This window comes from Musca vetustissima, unplaced genomic scaffold (genome assembly GCF_032173495.1).
Source record: "Musca vetustissima isolate MV318-11 ecotype Yass unplaced genomic scaffold, APGP_CSIRO_Mvet_v1 utg470, whole genome shotgun sequence".
Classification (NCBI taxonomy): Eukaryota; Metazoa; Arthropoda; class Insecta; order Diptera; family Muscidae; genus Musca; species Musca vetustissima.
In genome coordinates, this window is record NW_026880041.1 from 246,551 (window position 1) to 266,713 (window position 20,163).

At 32.5% G+C, this 20,163-nt stretch overlaps 1 protein-coding gene across 1 annotated transcript; it reads left to right on the forward strand.

The window, feature by feature from the left end:
* Positions 1-10,428: 10,428 nt before the first annotated feature.
* On the forward strand, positions 10,429-13,187 carry LOC133325317 (adiponectin receptor protein). Its single transcript, XM_061534101.1, has 6 exons — positions 10,429-10,819; positions 11,418-11,516; positions 11,584-11,936; positions 12,547-12,848; positions 12,906-12,985; positions 13,050-13,187. Exons 1-6 carry the CDS (start codon positions 10,454-10,456, stop codon positions 13,182-13,184), a joined length of 1,335 nt encoding a protein of 444 aa, XP_061390085.1. The 5' UTR covers positions 10,429-10,453; the 3' UTR covers positions 13,185-13,187.
* The last annotated feature ends 6,976 nt before the right edge of the window (positions 13,188-20,163 follow it).

Sequence of the window (20,163 nt, forward strand, 5' to 3'; positions counted from 1 at the left end):
ATAAATTATTAGTCAAACGTATCCACTTAATTTTTCGGTTTTAAAAGTGGCGTACGTGCGTTTTAATTAATGAATGAAATAGTATTATTTTTATATGTGAATATGAACATCCCAACTTAAAATTAATTAAATAAAATAGTCAATATTTATGTAAATTCTATATAAAAAATAATTATTGCTGAACAAAAGCAATTGCAACCTCACAGTGGAAAGTATCCACCGGTAGTATTTACAACATAATAATGGTTAAAAGTCAACCTTCTCATGGAATATCAATTGCTGAAATCGCAGAGGAATGTCTGGAAAATAAATGTAAGCCTGAAACAATTCAAAGAATTTTTCATAAGCATGACCTTCATGGTAAAGTTGCACTGAAAAATCCATTCATAAACCCCAAAAACCGGAAAACCCGATTGGAGTTCGTTCAAGAACACGAAAAGAGGATTTTGCATCTTGGAAATTTGTTATTTTTGCTGGTGAAAGAAAATATAACTCGCGCAGCGCGAATAAAGCCGAAGGGACGTAACGCACGGAAAAGAAAATTGTTTATAAGTTTATTTCTTCAACATTCTAAAAGATAATTTGTCCATTTGTAAACAAGTATCTTGGTTACTCTGAACGAAATGAGTAACATATGTATGAAATAAACATTTGTTTATATTCCCTACTCGATTTTGGGAAAAAATCATGATGGCTCATTTATTTTCTGAGTTTTTAGTTATAAGTTAAATTTGTTAAATTTAAAAAAAAAAAAAAAAACAAATCTTAAGCGTAGTACACATTAGCAATTTGAATGACATTTTGCTTTTTTAACAGTGTTGCCTCTCAAGTTTGTCATTCATCAGCAACCACAAAAATATTCATGGTTGGACAGTCCGTAATCGATAAAAAACCGCCACTCAAAAGTGCTGGTGTTTACACCGCTTTAGACGTATACGTTTTAGAATGTACAGTACGTTTGACACTCAGAGAAAATTACAAAAATAGACTGTTACCACCCAAGAATCGATTATGAAAAACTATTCTGGTAGAACAAGGGTATGTCTAAAGCTAAGGTCACATGCAAATATTTGACTCAAATGACTATTTTTTGTTTGCCCCAAAAAATGTAAAATTTGCACACTCTTGGTTTTGTGTTCACATTACACTGAAATATTTGACACATTTTGTTTGCTCAAACAGAGACCAAATAGTGTCAAATAATGAAATGGGAAAACATGTTTGACGTGTGGTCACGTTGGAAATATATTTGCACCATGAAACATTTTGATCAAACTGTCAGAAAGCATAAATTTGTTTGCCAGCAAATATTGAGAGAAATTATGGCCAACTTCGATTATCTTTTAAATCCTGTCGTATATTTTATAATCTATTAATAAGTATTTTATGCAATTGTTCTAAATAGTACAATATACATCATACCCTTACGGAATCAGCTTAAATATTAAATTATGAATGAAACAATTTGCGATTATGTTCAGCCGTGCCGAACATTTTAATAATCACCACCAAATTAGATCCCATTTAGTAATAAAATTCGGAATGTACGGGACCTTTATGTGGAGAATACGTCAAAACGCCATGTTTGTCTAGACCATATGTCGAGATTTGTGACGAGATAATTTACCTTCTGAGAACCCGAAATACAAAATAAAAGTTTTTACTTAATATAAATCCCAAATGCAAACCTCGGCCACATCGCTTAAAAATATATTTAGATATAGCTCCCATATATAGTTTCGTCTGATTTTATGTAAATAGTGCACCAAACTCCCAATATTGGTCCGATTGAAGCAAAATTTTGCACAGAGTACTGACATAGGTCCCAACTGATGTATGCGAAATTTTGTTTGAATCGGTTCAGATTTAGACATAGCTCCCATATATAGTTTCGTCCGATTTTAGGTAAATGGTGCACCAAACCCCCAATTTTTGTCCAATTGAAACAAAATTTTGCTCAGCGTACTGAATTAGGTCCAGACTTATGTTTTGTTAAAATTGGTTCAGATCTAGATATAGCTCCCATATAGTTTCTTCCGATTTTTTGGGAATGATACACCAAACTCCCAATATTTGTCCGATTGAGCAAAATTTTGCATAGCACATGCAATTGAGGAAAAAATATGTCTGATAAGGTTTGTGGAAATCGGTTCAGATTTTGATATATGTCTTATATATATTTTCGTTCAAATTAATGTAAATGGTGCACCAAAAGGCCTATGTTTGTTCGATTTACACAAAATTTGGCAGAGTATTAAATTGAATATAGAGTGATAACAAAAAGCAAATATTGTGTGCAACTGTTGCTCAATAAGGTCCATGTGTTTATATATAGCTCCCATAAATAACCTTACTCGATTTCATACAAGTGATATACCAAAGAATCCAAGTTTGTCCGTTTGACATGCAAATTTCCATTGATTTCAAAATGGTATGTGTATGGAATTTTTTCAATTGGTTCAAATATCTATCTAGATAGCACATTTAATTTCGCCCGACTGCATCTCAATGTTCCTCCAAAGATTATATGTCTGTTCTATCTACAGGATATAGTCGGCCCCGTCCGACTTTTGAACTTTCCTTACTGGTTTTCTCATAAAAAATGTCATATTTGATTGGATAAAGTTTCAAAAATATTTTGTTTTGAAATGCTAACACAATGAATTCATCAGCTGCTATTTTCCATTGTTTGCCCGTACAAAAAGTGTGGCCAATAGAGTCTTTTAAACATTATAGTGTGTACACCGCTTAATGACAACATGTCTGACAGTTAATTGTATCAATATCATGGCACAATGAATAGGTAGTCTGTTGCATTCTGCCTAATGCGGCGTCATGGTGAGGTTCCACACTAGCTCAGGAGGGATCTTCATCCAGGGGAGGTCTTTAACCCTGCCACCATCAACCCTAGGGAATGAATATTTATTGGATTTAGATCGAAAAACAACACAACATACAACATGGCATAGGAGCTTGATGGAGTCTGCTCCTCCACTTTGCCCGCTCATTCTTGACCCTTTCCTTCTAAAATTTTTAATTGATTTTAAAAGGGCCCCGTACTCCACTAACACATATTCACTCACAACATACTCTCAAACTTGCTCTCTGAAACAATCAAATTAACACAACATATTAAATATTACATTCAGACATAAACAAACTTTATTAATATGGTCATGTTGCGACTTAACCTATGGAACATTAATTTTACACATAATCTCTACTTCTTCTGGGATTATCGACGCCAAATTAAATCTACTAATTTATCAGTGTCATTAATTCTGATTACTTTTCGTCACCAATAGATATTACGTCAATCTGACCAAATTACTAAACAATAATCTCGCCTAAAAGAGCTCTGTTCAGCTAGTATATAGGGCAAATCACTTCTAGCCCACTAAAATCTCTACCAAATAAAATCTATTGATTCTCTGGGTAACCTCACACTTTTAACAAACTCTGGCATCAATAAACCTTACATTTTTCTTTGACTTACGAACTAAAGCATTAAACACGGACAAACACAACTTAACTAACTAAAAAAATAATTTAATTTAAAACTTTATAATTTTTCTTTCATATATTTTTTTAATTATTTCTTTTAGTTGTTAGATTTTTCTTTCTTTTAATTAAATTATTGATATTTAATATTTTCTTTGCAGGTATTTTCGTTTGCAGCCAAATTTAGTGGACCTTTCAATAAAAAATCTAGGACTTTCACCACCCGTAACCTGTTTCCTGGGACTTATGCGTGTTATTCCTGCATTTACTCGCAGATTTACTGGGATTAGGCCTACCGAAAAACGGCTCTCTGTGTGTACCTCACTGCAGTCTACCAGGAATTCAAACTTAAGGCCGGGGATTTTGCTGATATTTTCGGGGGTTTTTATTAATTGATGTTGACCTCCTGCTACGTACACTGGAGGGGTCAGAGTGGTCTGGTAGATGATGATGGCGCTATCTTTAAATAAAAACGAACAATCACCAAAGACACCAAGGTTATACAAACAGCTCGTACTTACGATAATTTGTACGCGCAAACCACATAACCATTACAGACACAAACTTAATAAATATCCACTTTTAATTAAAATAAATTTATTTGGTTGTTATTTGAATTTTGCCTTGTAAGGGCAGTGATCATTTGAATAATTTTAAGTGGTTATTTATACTCTTTCGAGTCGAGCTTGATGATCTATGTTTTGCAATGAAAAGGAAAGCCAGGAGAAGAACCTACGTACCATTATGCGACGCGTTTCGCTGTTGGTTAAGCGGCTCAACAGGCATATTGGACTATGTGGCTTTACAAATGTCGTACGTTGATAACTTGTATTTATTCCGCCCTGATGCGAAACTTGCATATGCGAATTAAATTCAAATTTGTCAAAGTTCGACATTTGTCTTCATTCTAGGAACAGTCCTTTTCAAAGCAGATTTTTGTTGTAGCGATGGATAATTAATCCACACACCTACAATTGCTTCCTGGTATACACATGTTTTTGGGCAACCGTTTTTGGGAGTGTTGATGGCTCAGAACGTTAAGCGGTCTTGGCAACATTTGTGTTGCTCTGAGGACCTAGGTTCGAGCCCTAGCCGTGCTCGGCTGAAATTAATTTTTTGTTATTTGAATTTTGCCTTGTAAGGGCAGTGATCATTTGAAACTACTAGGGCTCGAACCTAGGTCCTCAGAGCAACACAAATGTTGCCAAGACCGCTTAACGTTCTGAGCCATCAACACTTCCAAAAACGGTTGCGCAAAAACATGTGTATACCAGGAAGCAATTGTAGGTGTGTGGATTAATTATCCATCGCTACAACAAAAATCTGCTTTAAAAAGGACTCTTCCTAGAATGAAGACAAATGTCGAACTTTGACAAATTTGAAATTAATTCGCATATGCAAGTTTCGCATCAGGGCGGAATAAATACAAGTTATCAACGTACGACATTTGTAAAGCCACATAGTCCAATATGCCTGATGAGCCGCTTAACCAACGGCGAAACGCGTCGCATAAAGACTCGAAAGAGTATAAATAACCACTTAAAAAATAAATTTATTTGTTTTGGTATTTATTTCTGTTTTGTAGCTTGATTTATTAATTAGTTTTTTTTTTTTTTTTTGTAGCCAGGTCAAAATTTGTATATGGCTTCTTAGCCGCTTAACGTTCTGAGCCATCAACACTTCCAAAAACGGTTGCGCAAAAACATGTGTATACCAGGAAGCAATTGTAGGTGTGTGGATTAATTATCCATCGCTACAACAAAAATCTGCTTTAAAAAGGACTCTTCCTAGAATGAAGACAAATGTCGAACTTTGACAAATTTGAAATTAATTCGCATATGCAAGTTTAGCATCAGGGCGGAATAAATACAAGTTATCAACGTACGACATTTGTAAAGCCACATAGTCCAATATGCCTGATGAGCCGCTTAACCAACGGCGAAACGCGTCGCATAAAGACTCGAAAGAGTATAAATAACCACTTAAAAAATAAATTTATTTGTTTTGGTATTTATTTCTGTTTTGTAGCTTGATTTATTAATTAGTTTTTTTTTTTTGTAGCCAGGTCAAAATTTGTATATGGCTTCTTAGCCCAATAACTTCCAAATACCCAAAATATTTCTCCGTTAATGCTTTTATAATCCGGCAAATGGCTGAAATTTTCACTAAATTTAATTTTTGGCGAACTTTTCTTGGTTTATTTTATTTTAGTCACCTTCGTACTTGCCTACAACAATGAACAGGGTTGTATTGTTTTGGTTTGGTGGCAACACGTTACGTCTCCCCTAACCTTAATATTTGACAGCTGAAGTGGCAACGCTCTCTACAGCCCTGTTGAAATATTATATGCTGCCAAATTTTTGAAATATTATAAGGAAAAATTTGACAGATAATCGAGACAAAAAAATGTTTTTGTTTTGATACATCACCTTATTATTGCATCATGTATCAATATATGTGCTGATGTGGCTACCTTATTAAATCTGTCATGCTGTTAGTGTGTACTCGTTTTAAGTGCTGCTGTCATGGCTGGCCAAAATACCCGATTACTCGAATATGACTGCAGCTGCTGTGAGTGTATACGGTTCTAATTTAGTCTCCATCCCACCTCATTCGTAATATTTGGATTATACCACTTTCAGTTCATCTTTAATTTATTGAAAATATGCCAATCGACATACATAAAATTTTATGGAATTTATTTTTCATATTATTTAAAATTGATAGATGAGTTCCAAATAAAAATGGGTTGCCATAATCAAATTCTCCAATTATGCCATGACCCGATATTATATTATATTATTTACAATTGATAGATGAGTTCCAAATAAAAATGGGTTGCCATAATCAAATTATGCCATGACCCGATAGTATTCATATATAAAATAATATTTTTTTGGAATAAAAAAAGGCACAGGATGATAGATTAATATGTTATTATTACATATAATTGCGTTCACGAACTTTTCAAATTATTTTGTACTCTGAAAGGCTAAACAGAATGTTCGCGTTGAGCGTGTTTTGTTATCGCGTTAACGCACGCAAAAAGTTAAAATATATTTAACTTCAAAGCGCAGCGCACATCAACTTCATGCGTTAGTGTTATCGTTTCCTTGTGGTTGTTGTATTTTCGATAACACAAAACGCAACGGATGGCTCAACGCGAGCATTCTGCTTAGCCCTTGAGAGCGAGTATGTGCGTTCGCGTTGTGCGTTTTTTGTTATCGTGTTAACGCACGCAAAAAGTTAAAATATATTTAACTTCGAAGCGCAGCGCACAATTATCGTTTCCTTGTGGTTCTTGTATTTTCGACAACACAGAACGCGACGGATGGCTCAACGCGAGCATTCTGCTTAACCCTTTACGTTTTCTATATCTTTGACTCGGCTTTTTGACATTTCAATACAAAAAGTCGATTAATCGATTAGTCAAAAGTCGACTTACACATCCCTATCTGATTCAGTGTTTTTCCTCACAGACTACGCACTTGAAAGTAATTTTTTATACGTACACATTCAATAGAAGTTGTTGTGGAAATTGGAAAACGTAGTGACAAAATATATCATTTAGAAGTGGTTAGTAGCATCAGACAAAAACAACAATGTCCAAGGTTTCCCTGAATCTCGGACAAGAGTGTGACGGCAATTGTGGTGGAATTGTTGAACAGCCACAGATAATTGGGGGCAATGGAGAAACGTAATATTGAAATCTTGATACATATTAAGCACAATATTACATTAATGTTCATACACCCATGTATATTCCAATGCTAGTTTTGCCAATTTTCATCAAAAAAGTACATCTCCCATTTAGTGTAAAATTCCTGGGAGGTTTTCGTTTATTTTATATAATCACATTTTACAAATTACAATACGTTGATATGTATACAAGCGTACATTTAGCCTTTTGGTTGTATTGAAATATTTGTATATGTAGGTTTATGTATGTATGAGTTATTGGTGTATTGTCGGTGTATTCATTTGACGAAATGTTCCAAAGATCAAACTTAAAATACACCAGATAGTAAAAAATATTAAATGTGACGCAGCATAATACTCCTTTTTAGGTAGACAAAATGCTTAATGTGACTGACAAACGGTATGCTAGAGAAGGTGGCACACACTTGGCGGAAAGTAAATCTAATATTCTACTTTGGGCCATTTTTACAAGTGTTAAGACAAACAAATCTAAGTTAAAATTTTGGTTCGTAAAAAAGGAAGGTGTTGTTCCGGGATATACCTACTATGACTGTTCCAGAAACAGCAAACCTGTAGAAGTGTACATTTTTGCTGGGTACAAAACATTTTTCTAAAAATGTATATTACAATGAAAATGCTTAATATTCTACTTTGGGCCAGTTTTACAAGTATTAAGATAAATCTACGTTGAAATTTTGGTTCGTAAAAAAGGAATGTGTTGTTCCGGAATAGACCTACTATGTCTGTTACTTAAACAGCAAACATGTAGAAGTGTAAATTTTTGCTGGGTTCAAAACTATGTCTAAAAATGTATATTACAATGCAAAATTGTTCTTTATGATATCGAAACATAGTAAATATTGGTAAATTGCAGTTCTGGAACGGACATAATATGTTTCATGGTACAATTATATGGTAACTGCAAAACCCAGCAGATTTAATTTCAACGTAATACTACTGTCAATATAAACATGACGAATTATGTTTTTAAAAATTGCCAAACAGAAACATTTGATGCGCATAAAATTCGAAACTGTCCATGGCGCAAATATCAGGATATCCAGAATGCGAGTTCCTAAAAAAATACAGCACATTTATTGTCCAACTTTATATTGTGGCGAAAATGTCTTTACCATAATTCGTTTATTTCAAGGTTTATCCAAAAGGTTAACAATTCAAAGATGTAATTGACTTTCAAATGTATTGCTTGAAGAACAAATAAGCAAAAAATATTGTTATTCGAAACAAAATATACGTGCATACTAAGTTTTTTGAATGATATTTTTAGTTTTTCGTGATTAAAATGTTGACAGCAAGAGAAGACTACGTCATGGATTCGCCTCTCTGTTAACCTTATGAATAAACCTTAGTTTATTCAGTATACCTTATTTAATTAATAGACCATGGTTTATTTTAATTTATTTTAATATTTGTACATAACTTTGGTAGCCAGTTTTTTTTATTCAAAATCAAATACTTTGACAAAACAATTTAGATAGCAGCTTACTGGATGACCTAATATATAGGCCTTACTATGTCAAACATTTTTTGATCAGAACTCGATTCGCTTGAAGTATTAAAAAAAATAATTCAGTACACTTATATATACTGCACTTAAGAAATTTAGTGTTAAAATAGAAAATTATAGCATGCAATTTTTCCATAAATAACGGTTTTATTGACTTTGAAGTGGCCACATAATTGAAACATTGTATATTTTCTTGAAAATATTAAAAAAGCTCATTAAATTTGTTAAATTAACTGTAAAAATTATACAAATTGGCAACAATTTGTACACATAACATTCGAAAAATCACCCTTAATATAGAAAATAAATTTCCAAATAAACCACAAATTGATAGAATTAGTAGAAAAAATAAATACTTCTTAATATAATTAAATATTTGAATATAAAAAATAAAAAATTGGACCAAACGAAATGTTGGCCCATCGAATCGAGGGCTGATCAAAAAATCTTTGCCATAGTAAATGTTTTAATTACGTTACCACCACTATATATATATATTTTTTTATATGTTTTGTTTACATTTTTCGATTAAATGACGTTGACACTAGTATTACTTATAACAAATTTCCAAGTGTGTTGTACAAAATTTGCTGTTACCTTATATTCTATACCATGAGTATGTATATAAATTGCCAGTTCAAGCTGTTCGCAATGGGCCAGTTCCCGCATTTATAAATTGGTAAGACCTTTCAAATTTAAAAAGAAAAAATCTAAAACAATTTCTATAAATATAATACTGCATAGGGGATGTATACATCTAAAACAAAAGTAATGCAATTTTAATTGAGTGCATTTTTGTGCATTTTTCAGTCACGTTTACCACAGCGGCATATAATTTAAATTAAACTTTAAATAGCTCATACAGCTTAGAGCACGTTTAAGCTACTAAATCCACTCGATCTCAAATGTCAATTGCATGACGTATAAGTCACCTTAATCATGTTCACAAATCCAGTAGATTATATTTGACATATACGCTTTGGAATTGGCATTTAAGATCGAGTGGATTTCGTAAATCTATATGCGCCTTTATTCTATAGAGTATATAACGTGTAATAAAGTTTTCTCTTTTAGAAATTTATTGTAGCATTATCGGTGCACTCATGAGGAAAACTTAAAGGACACCTTTGACTTCGAAAGATTTCGTTGAAGAAAACCAGTAGATTTTTGCAGTATATGAGAAAATATTAATTTGTAATTAAATCTGTAACATGAAACCAATTGTTTAAATAGAACAAAATAGCTTTTATGGAAAATATCAGTAAGGAACAAATATGTTACAAAATTTGGCGAAGTCGTAAATTTTACGACCAAAAATGACAATGACTAAGACTACGTCTACGAAAGCTGGCGTACTACAAAAACGCCTACCGTAGTAAGGGTGATTGTGAGGCCTATTCGTTATAAAGCGATTTTTTTATGTATTGTTGTTTATTATGTTCTAACTGTCACACGCACATTCATAAAGACGTCTGGATCGAAATTTTATATAGTTACCCTATATAAAATTCCCTGTAAACACAAAAGTCTACGTATCATTTATTACTGTCGTTTTACATGGAAAATAAAGAAACTTACATTCGTCGTACCTTATGAAGTGTTGTATTGGTATTGGAGATGGAGATAGAAATATCAAAAAACATTTTTTTTTTTTCTTGCAGCCCCCAAGAGGCACATTTTACACACCGCAATAAAGACGAAAAGCGGTTACAGCCAGTTTCGCCAATGGAAATTGATCCTTCGAAAATCTTATTACAACGTAATACCTCGATGGCCGATTATTCAGAAGTTCGCACGAACGATCCTCTTAGTGATCTTGATTCGCCCCTTCACTCACGTGCTGAAAATAAATTCAGCGAATGTGATATTGTTGAAGGCGAGATGGGAGTACGCAGTGATGATGACGATGAATTTATTTCGGCCGATGTTAAAATGATCCTTCGTAAAAGGCGAGGATGGGGTCATGATGATTCTTTAAGCACACACGACCTGGATTTGCTTGGTGAAGACGATGATGTGTTGGCCGAAGAAGACGACGCGGGGTGTCCATTGCCATCCACTCCTGAAGACACTCAACTCATAGAAGCTGAAGTGAGTATTTATTTTATTATCCTGTTTTTGTTTACAATTGTTTACAATTAGTCCATAAAAAGTTATCCCATAACAAATAGATACCCTCGGAAACTAGCCGTACAAACTCAAGTATGTCCGAAAAACAGTTGCGACAATAAACAAAATGTTATTGTTTAATACAATTGTTGTAACAACCATACTTTTAAAATAAATCAATTGTGTTATGCATCGAGACGGTTTTATGTACGTATATTGTTAATTTGCTATTTTCCTTTATCGCCCTGATTGGCCTTATAATTTAAAGCGACTTTATATTTAATATATTTTACGTACACTATTATCGGCTGTTGTTCTAATCAAATGTCTACTTGGTCAGTGATAAGCAATAACTTAAGATTATATACAAATTTATAGAAAACAAACAAAACGAAATACGGCACACAATAATGAATACCCATGAAATAGCTGTAGACAATCCTGGGCCATCGAATAAATATGAAACTTTAAAAGAGAATGTACAGATCGATGTTCGTATTGTGCCCAGTTTTTGTTTAGATTTATTTATTTTTTTTTTATATATGTGTACTTGTGTCATTTGGTGTTGTTGTTATTGTAGATGACGGAGGTTCTCAAGGCTGGAGTTCTCTCAGATGAAATAGATTTAGGAGCATTGGCCCATAATGCCGCGGAACAAGCTGAAGAATTCGTACGCAAGGTAATGTGTTAAATTTGTATATTTATTTCTATTTTTAATGTGCACGTTTGTTTCAATTTTCTTGTAGGTGTGGGAGGCCAGTTGGAAGGTTTGTCACTATAAGAATCTTCCAAAGTGGTTGCAAGATAATGACTTTTTGCACCGTGGACATCGCCCTCCACTGCCTTCGTTTAGTGCTTGCTTCAAATCGATCTTTCGCTTGCATACTGAGACCGGAAACATTTGGACTCATCTTTTAGGCTGTGTTGCTTTCATTGGCGTGGCATGTTACTTCCTGTCACGCCCATCTGTCGAAATACAATTTCAGGAAAAACTAATCTTTGGGGCATTTTTCGTAGGTGCCATCATTTGTTTGGGTTTCTCGTTTGCTTTTCACACGCTCAGTTGTCATTCTGTGGAAATCGGAAGACTGTTCTCCAAGTAAGTTTTTATTATCACATTTTATTGGTATGTTTTGTCTAAAATGGATTCATTAGACGTTACGTATACTGTTACATTTTCTACGAATGGGGGATGTAGTAAATGGAACCTACAATGGCAATTTCCCTGTTAGTTGAATTAAAATATGGGCGTGTAACAACAACATAAATAAAAAATGTTTGATTGATAAGAGGCTATTGCGAATATGTGTTTTGATAGTTCCTATCTATGTCACTGCACTTAAGACATATATGTGCGAGTAGACGCTCGGGGTAACACTGGGAAAGTATCACGTAGACATTTGTTTATGTTTTGTTACTATGGGTTTTGACAATTAAAATTATTCATTGAATTGAAGGGGTTTAATTTTCAAAATTTAAACTATTTCCCCAGCAAGCATTTTTAATCCTTTTAATTTCAACCTTTTATTTTTCCACGGATCGATTTTTTAAACTTATTTCAGAAGCCTACTCCAGCATCTTTGCTGTCATCAGTAGTGCTACAGCTACGACTATTTGTTGTACTTTTTATATACAGAGGGATCGTGCTTAAATTATTTCCATATGTTAAAAACTTATTTACAAATAAAATTAAATTTTTGTCTTTGCAGATTAGATTATTGCGGTATAGCTCTACTTATTATGGGTTCATTTGTACCCTGGCTTTATTACGGATTCTATTGTCACTATCAACCAAAAGTGATTTATCTGTCGGTAGTATGTGTGCTGGGATGTTTATCAATTATTGTATCGCTGTGGGATAAGTTCTCTGAGCCAGCATTCCGACCTCTACGTGCTGGCGTATTTATGTGCTTCGGCTTGTCCGGGGTAATTCCAGCAATTCATTACGGCGTGATGGAAGGATGGTTCAGTCAAATTAGTCAGTCCAGTTTGGGATGGCTTGTTTTAATGGGTAGGACAAATAAATTTTAATTTTTCTAAGTACATAAATTAATTGAGAATTTAATAGGATTTCTTTACATATTGGGGGCACTGCTTTATGCCCTGCGAGTACCGGAACGATGGTTTCCTGGAAAGTTTGATTTGTGGGTATGTAAATACAACTTATTTTTTTGATTATCATCAAATTCTAATGCCGTTTTTAATCCTACAGTTCCAATCCCATCAACTCTTCCACATTTTGGTTATCGCCGCTGCTTTTGTACATTACCACGGAATTTCTGAAATGGCCATGTATCGTGTGACTGTGGGTGAATGTACAGTTCCCCATGAACCTATTACTTTCTAAGAAGTTCGTAATAATTAATAAAATAACATAAAATATAGTACATATTGCAACCATCGCCACCCACAGGTTATTTAGAATTCTCAACCAATACACACTAATATAATCCACGTTACATTAATCGAGCAAAAGCAGGCATGTAAAAATTTTCCGCATTATTGTTAAATATATGAAATCTTAAATTTACCAAAGGGATATATTCCCGGCATATACGTATTTATCTGCGACTGCTACACATCGGATGTCATTCCCAAAAATGGCTTACATAGATAATAAAATTATGTTGTGGAGAGTTAAACATTTAATTTTATGCGAAGCAAAATTACAATAATTTAAAATTGAAATTCACTGAATAAAAGTATTTAACAGACGAACAGTAATTTTCTCGCTCGTTATACTCGTTTTCCACCATACCAAACAGAAACAAAATTTTCAATTATATTTTTATTTGTAATTCTAGTAAATGTATTTTAATAAAAATCATAGACACAGTAAAGAATTGTGTTATATTTAATTTGTATTTTATGGATGAAATGTATACTATCGGTCTTTCATACATTTAACGCGTCTATACAATCTTCTACGGAATTGCTATTTATACAACCTTATTTAAGTAGGTTTTGTTTAATTAAAAAATAATGGAATATTTATAAAAATATGTCCGTTTATAACCAATGCTAACAAAAGGTGCATTGGCAAATTTTCTATGAATAATAATTTTTTGAGTCGATCTAAGCATGTTCGACTACATGTGTACCCCATTCTGTTCATATTTATATTCAGCCTTATTATCAATATTCGCTAGGGAGTGATTTCACTAGTGAAAACCATTTCCCTTGTTCGCCTTATTCTAAATAAAGATAGATAATCAAAGGCGGTAAAATTTTCGGTAATATATTGTAATTTAAATAATTATTTAACATGTTTAACAAAAGGAAAGCGAATTATTTAAATTCAAAAAGTGACAAAAATATACGGATTAAGCATCAGCAGAATACTTTGCATGGCAACCTTCTGACCGCATAAAAGGATTGTTATGTTATGCTTAAACCCCCTAAATATGTTTAAAAAACTATTTTGTCAAAATGCATTTTGCCGAGTCTTTAGTATTTTTTCATTAACATTAGTAAATAGTACTTTGTAGCGAAAATGTCGTGTTGCCATATTATACGGGAAATAGTGTTGCCAGAGACAGATTCAGTAAATTGAATGTGGGGGACATCAAAATACATATTTTGTGTATGTGTGTGTATTGTCAAACTAATATGTCAAATAAATCCAAATACATTCAAATTTAATTGCAGAAATAGTGTTGCCATACAATAAAACTGTATTCGTTTTTAACATTGTTTCTGTTATTTTTTAGTAATTTCGTAAATTCTAACGATAATTTTATTATTCTGTTTTTAATATTTTATTATTCGCAACAAAAAATATATGTATGAAACATTCTTTAATATAATTAATTTGTTGATTGATTTAAGTTGATCATTTGGTAACCCTATCCTGTACGATCTTATTGCAAATCGGCTGTTTGTGTCAAGCGAGAGATTTATTCGGAATAAATGCAACACAAACCTAAGTATCTATTTAAAATTGGGTTTTTATGACGCTTTACCTTAATTTTGTGATTTTAAATAAATTACATAAATCTTAAAGATGTTAAATGTCGGAGTGTTTATGAACATCAAATTGAAATAAAAATTCTAAAAGAAACCATTGAAATATTTTTAAAGGAAACTAACAAAAATCAAATGGCCACACAGATGTTAATTAAAACACTTACGGAGCAAGTAATTACTCTAAAGAATGAAATACGACATTCCATAATGCCCACTTCCTTAGAAAAAGAATTGCAATTGTTGCCACAGCTGTCATGTTATGTTTGTGAAGTTCGAGATCAATTGGTAATAATATATAACTTTTATCATAATTTCTGCCACCATTCTAAATACAAATTTATTACAGAAAATATCATTTGTTAAATTATCAATTAATGATGTTATAAGTGATCAAATATCAATTGAAATAACATGGCGTGGAACTATACAAAAACCCAGTTTTCAGCGATATACTACATATAATATAATAAGAGGCAAGTCAGCTTACTTATGTGTTAATTTGAAATTTTACAGATATGTGCCATCTTAAATTTTTCCAGACGTCGTTGTTGTACCTAACAAAGTTTATCAACAACATATTTTACACGCTCGGGATAGAATACACAAAAACACCGAAGGCTCAATAAAATTGTTGAAAAATTAACCATTATTATAATTTAATTGAATAATGTTTTTAGCCTTAACCTTAACTTCAATTTTATGTTTGTTTAGCGTTAAATTTTCAAATGTTTATGCATAATATACGTTACTCATTATTGTTATTGCAATCGCAATACTTGAATTATACAAGTATTTTATTTCCTTTGGGTATCAAAATTGATATTGAAGAAATGAAGCACGCATTCGTCACATCTTCTTAGTGAAAGTTGAAAGTAACTAATGCGATAGTATTTAAGGTAACAAAACAGTGTCATTTTGGAGTGTCGATTATTAACGCATTATTAACTTCAAATTGTCACGAAGAAGATACTTTTAAAAGGTGACGAGTACGTGGTTCATTTCTTCCCAAACGGAATAACATATTTGTTAAAATACGATATCGCCTACGAGTGTTTTCAGTAACTTTTTGAAAACACGAGTGAGTCTGGTAGTAACTTTTTGGATAAAAATGCTTGCTGGGTTCCATCAAATTTAATACATATTTTGTGTATGTGTGTGTATTGTTTTGAATACTATGTCAAATAAATTCAAAATAAATTGAAATATATTCAAATTTAATTGAAATGAAAATTATGTTTTTAACATGTTCGTCTGGAAGTATTTACTTTGATATGGATGAAACAAACATTTGATGGTATTTCCTACTGGATTTAAGGAAGAAATCATAACATTTCACTCAGTTTCCGCGTTTTTATTATTGTGTTGAAAAAATGTCAAATGAACACAAACACTTGTTGCGTATATTTATTTTATTTTTGGCAGAAGAAGCCACACGTGCATAGTTGCTTTTTTGTTATTCACCTCAAGCTGCCCTACCTTGTATTATTGTACCATGAATACACCCGACTCTCACTATGAAAATGTAAGTGTAAAGTATACACCTCAAATGGGTGTAAAGTGTGTTACAGCACACCTCGATACACTTCTGCTGGTGAAGTGAATGCCAGAACATGCCCGATTAATTAAATAATTAGAATTATAAAAAATTTACGTTTCATTGTACAATAACACATAAAAAGAAATAATTAAGAATTAATTTTCAAATTTTATTATGTTTTTCGCAAAACATTGTATTAAGAACTATTTGTACACATTAACAAACATTAACAAAGAATTGTTAATTTGTGCATTCAACAGGTTTCTTGATATATTGTTTCTTTTGTTGATGTCAAAATGTCCAGCAATTGAAAATATTCTCCCACATTTTATGCACTTTTACTCATTTTACATACAGATCCCACTTCATTGAAAACCTAAATATCTTCTGAATACACCTTTGCGTCTTTTTTGGCACATCCGTTAGTTTAGATATAAATTTTGAGTCACGTCGGTCACTTCAATAGGACATTCAGAATAAATTTTCTCATGTGTTCGCCCTATCTGAAAAAGTTGCTACAACGTAATGGATCCATTCTGTTTATGCCTTAAGCATTGAAATTTTTAATTCTTTTTTTTTTTTTTTTTTTTAATTTATTTATTCACAATAATTTCAAAGTCCGCAGACCACATTTAAGAAATTACCAGTCTACAAATCTCATAATTACACTTATAATAAACAATAACGCGAAAATCCTCGACTATAAAATAAAACAAGAAAATCTTAACAATCACGATAACAATTGCGGGCCAAGAATAATACATGTACATTTCACTAACTTGACAAGCAATACTAGTAAAAGTAGTAATTATTCACAGAAACCCAAACAAAAATTTTGACTGCAACTAAGATTCTACTCGAAGATCGAGCGGAAATAGCTTAATATATAAAAAATAATAAAAAAGTTACTCTATAATGTTATCGTGGTTATTAAAACAGTATTAAAAAAATACAAAAATTGAGGCACTTATCATTACAATAAAATTAATTAACAATAATTTATACAACTGTTATCACAAGAAGGATGGGATCAACTCAAGTATCTGTAATAATAAAATTCATTTTACAATATTAATTAAAAGATAGAAAAACATAAACATAAATATAATTAAACAGGATTGGGTCTACTCAAATAAATGATACAGGGAGTATTATTAATTATGGTATAAATAAACAGAGGGTATCTTACAAAATGTAATTATATAGGATGGGTTCTACTCGGTGTTAATATTTATTTAGAAATTCAATTTACCTTTTCCCCTGAAATATTATCGGGAAATCCCGAGAGTATCGATGTCAAAAAATCGAGAATTCCCGGGAATACCCGGGACGGAAATTCCCGAACCCCAACCCTACTGGCGGGTTTCTGTGTATTGCGTTGCGAAAACTAAATGCGTCAAGAGTACAATTTGGTACTCTGTATCACTGACGCAAACGAATAATAAATCGAAATAAGGCAATACAAATATGCACACATAGTTTCACATTTTATATAGAAAATATAATACATCACTTTTTCCTACCAGTGACATCTTTGAATAGAGGTTATCAGTCCACAAATAGTTGCCGCGTTGTTTCACATTTGAACTCTGCAACTGTCCCTTTGGCAAATCGCTGTGTTGCACCATAAAATCTACTAAAGTATTGAACTTTAATTGCGCTTACTTACATGTTTCGCTTCATTTGTGTTTGCTATTTTGTTAACGCAGATATGTGCGTTTAACGAACGAGTTTGACATACGTTTTCGTATTACAGAGTGCGGTTATGCCACACTTGCGTAAATTAGATGCGAAAGGATATACCATGGCACAATGAATAGGTAGTCCATTTAGCACAGCTGATGTCTTTATTAACTGTCAAAGTGGGTAATTTCTACGAAAACGAATTAGAGAGTAAGAGTTATTCGATCCATTACAAATTTTCTTACGCATCACAATACAGAGTAACCCCCTGAATATTGTCAATCGTAAAATTATAAAACAAAAAATAGAATCGACTATTAGTTATTCTGGATTACAGGGAGTGGGAGAATGTGATGACATATTGTGCGAAATTTTTCGCTAATAAATTTAAAGGGAGCTGACTACAAAAACATAATAAATATTTTTATGAAAAATATCTACACAATACACAATGGCGATTTAGAATACAGTAGACCACGGGTATAAGAACATCTTATATAAGAAAAACACGGACATAAGAAAACGTTTCACCCATATACGAAAACCGTTTACTATATAAAATACATTCATATAAGAAAAACCCTCTTATAAGAACCAGTAACAACAAAATAAAGCCATCTGTTGGAAATTATTAACGTATCAATTGTCCTATCTTTATACTTTTATGTCTTTGGTCGTATGAACAAAAGAATTATTATGAACAAAAGAATTAAAATAAATGTATCGTTCCTTTATTCCTATATTCGATCGAAAATATACCGTGAATAAATTGCTCTACTAAATTTATGTATGTAAATATATTGTTCTAAAATTTTGTGATCACACCATCTTTACGGATGTGTTTTAAAACTGTACAAAGTCCACTTTGCTTGCCAAGAAAAGTTCTACGGTATACTGGCCAATACCCAAAACTAAAACTGTCTATTCGAACACAACGAAGGGTGAAAAGCATAAATATTACTATGCTGTGACATTGGCCCATGTGTGTCGGTCTGTGTGTTGTGTGCGGAAGTAATGATGAAGAATTTCGAGTTGTTTGTCTCCATCTAATATCTGCGATTGATAAAAGTATGTCAAAATACATCTAAGTTAATACAAAATATATTCTGCATTGGTGCTAACGAAAGACACCTCAGGCAAAGCCGAACCGAATAAATCCCCAAACAGTCCGCTTAATGATCTACACGCAAAGGCCAAACGTGGTTTTTGTTGTCTGCGAACTTTAACCAGCCAAAGCAACAAGTGTAAAAAAACCAAATATTAATCAATGGACCAATTAAAATAAATTATACATGCGCAAGTAAAACTGGTAAAAGTTTACGGTATCTTAACCATCGAAGAATCGATTCTTGTGCGAGTTATAAACTATTGCTCGTACCATTTGTATCGAATGCGAAAACAAAACGAAACAAACTAGTTGTGTATGTAGAACATGGTACAAAAGAATATATTTTAGACAAAACAAGAGACTATTAACCTATATTGCCCATCTGTCATGTTTGGATCAAATCGGACATTGCATTCTCTTGATATTGGATTAACAAATGTTCAAATTTTTAATACGGTTTTAAATCTTCTTTTTCAAGTATAAATTAAATGAATTCCTACTTGTTGTAATTCGCGAATTTCTTGACAAATGGTTAACCACATTTGTTTTCTTTGCATACTTGTTTTTTTTTTAATTTTTGATTTTTTCAATATGGTAAAGGGAATACGGTTTTGCCTTAATCTCCTAAAGAATGCGAATAGGTAGATTAATCTAATAAAAGTTTCGACTTTAAAAATGACTAATCTATTTCAGTAATCTAATACGAAAACACACAAAAGTACACCTATTTTAAAAGCATTGGTTAAAAACCGCGATGTATTTTTTGCCTCTTTTTACACAGATTCGCATGAATGTATGTAAAATCAATTCGAAGGAAAACGCGATTATATACGCGAATTTGTCAAAATGAGTTTTAGCAGTTTTTCCTACATTCAAGGTACCTATATCCGCCGTTTCATTGGGCGGAATAGAACATGACTGGACTCATTAGATTCGGCACGTAGAAAAACTAAAATCATGCGGGGTTCTACGGCATTTGAATGGACCTTCTTAAATTTAGACTCAAAAAATTGGTTTTTTATAAACATTTAT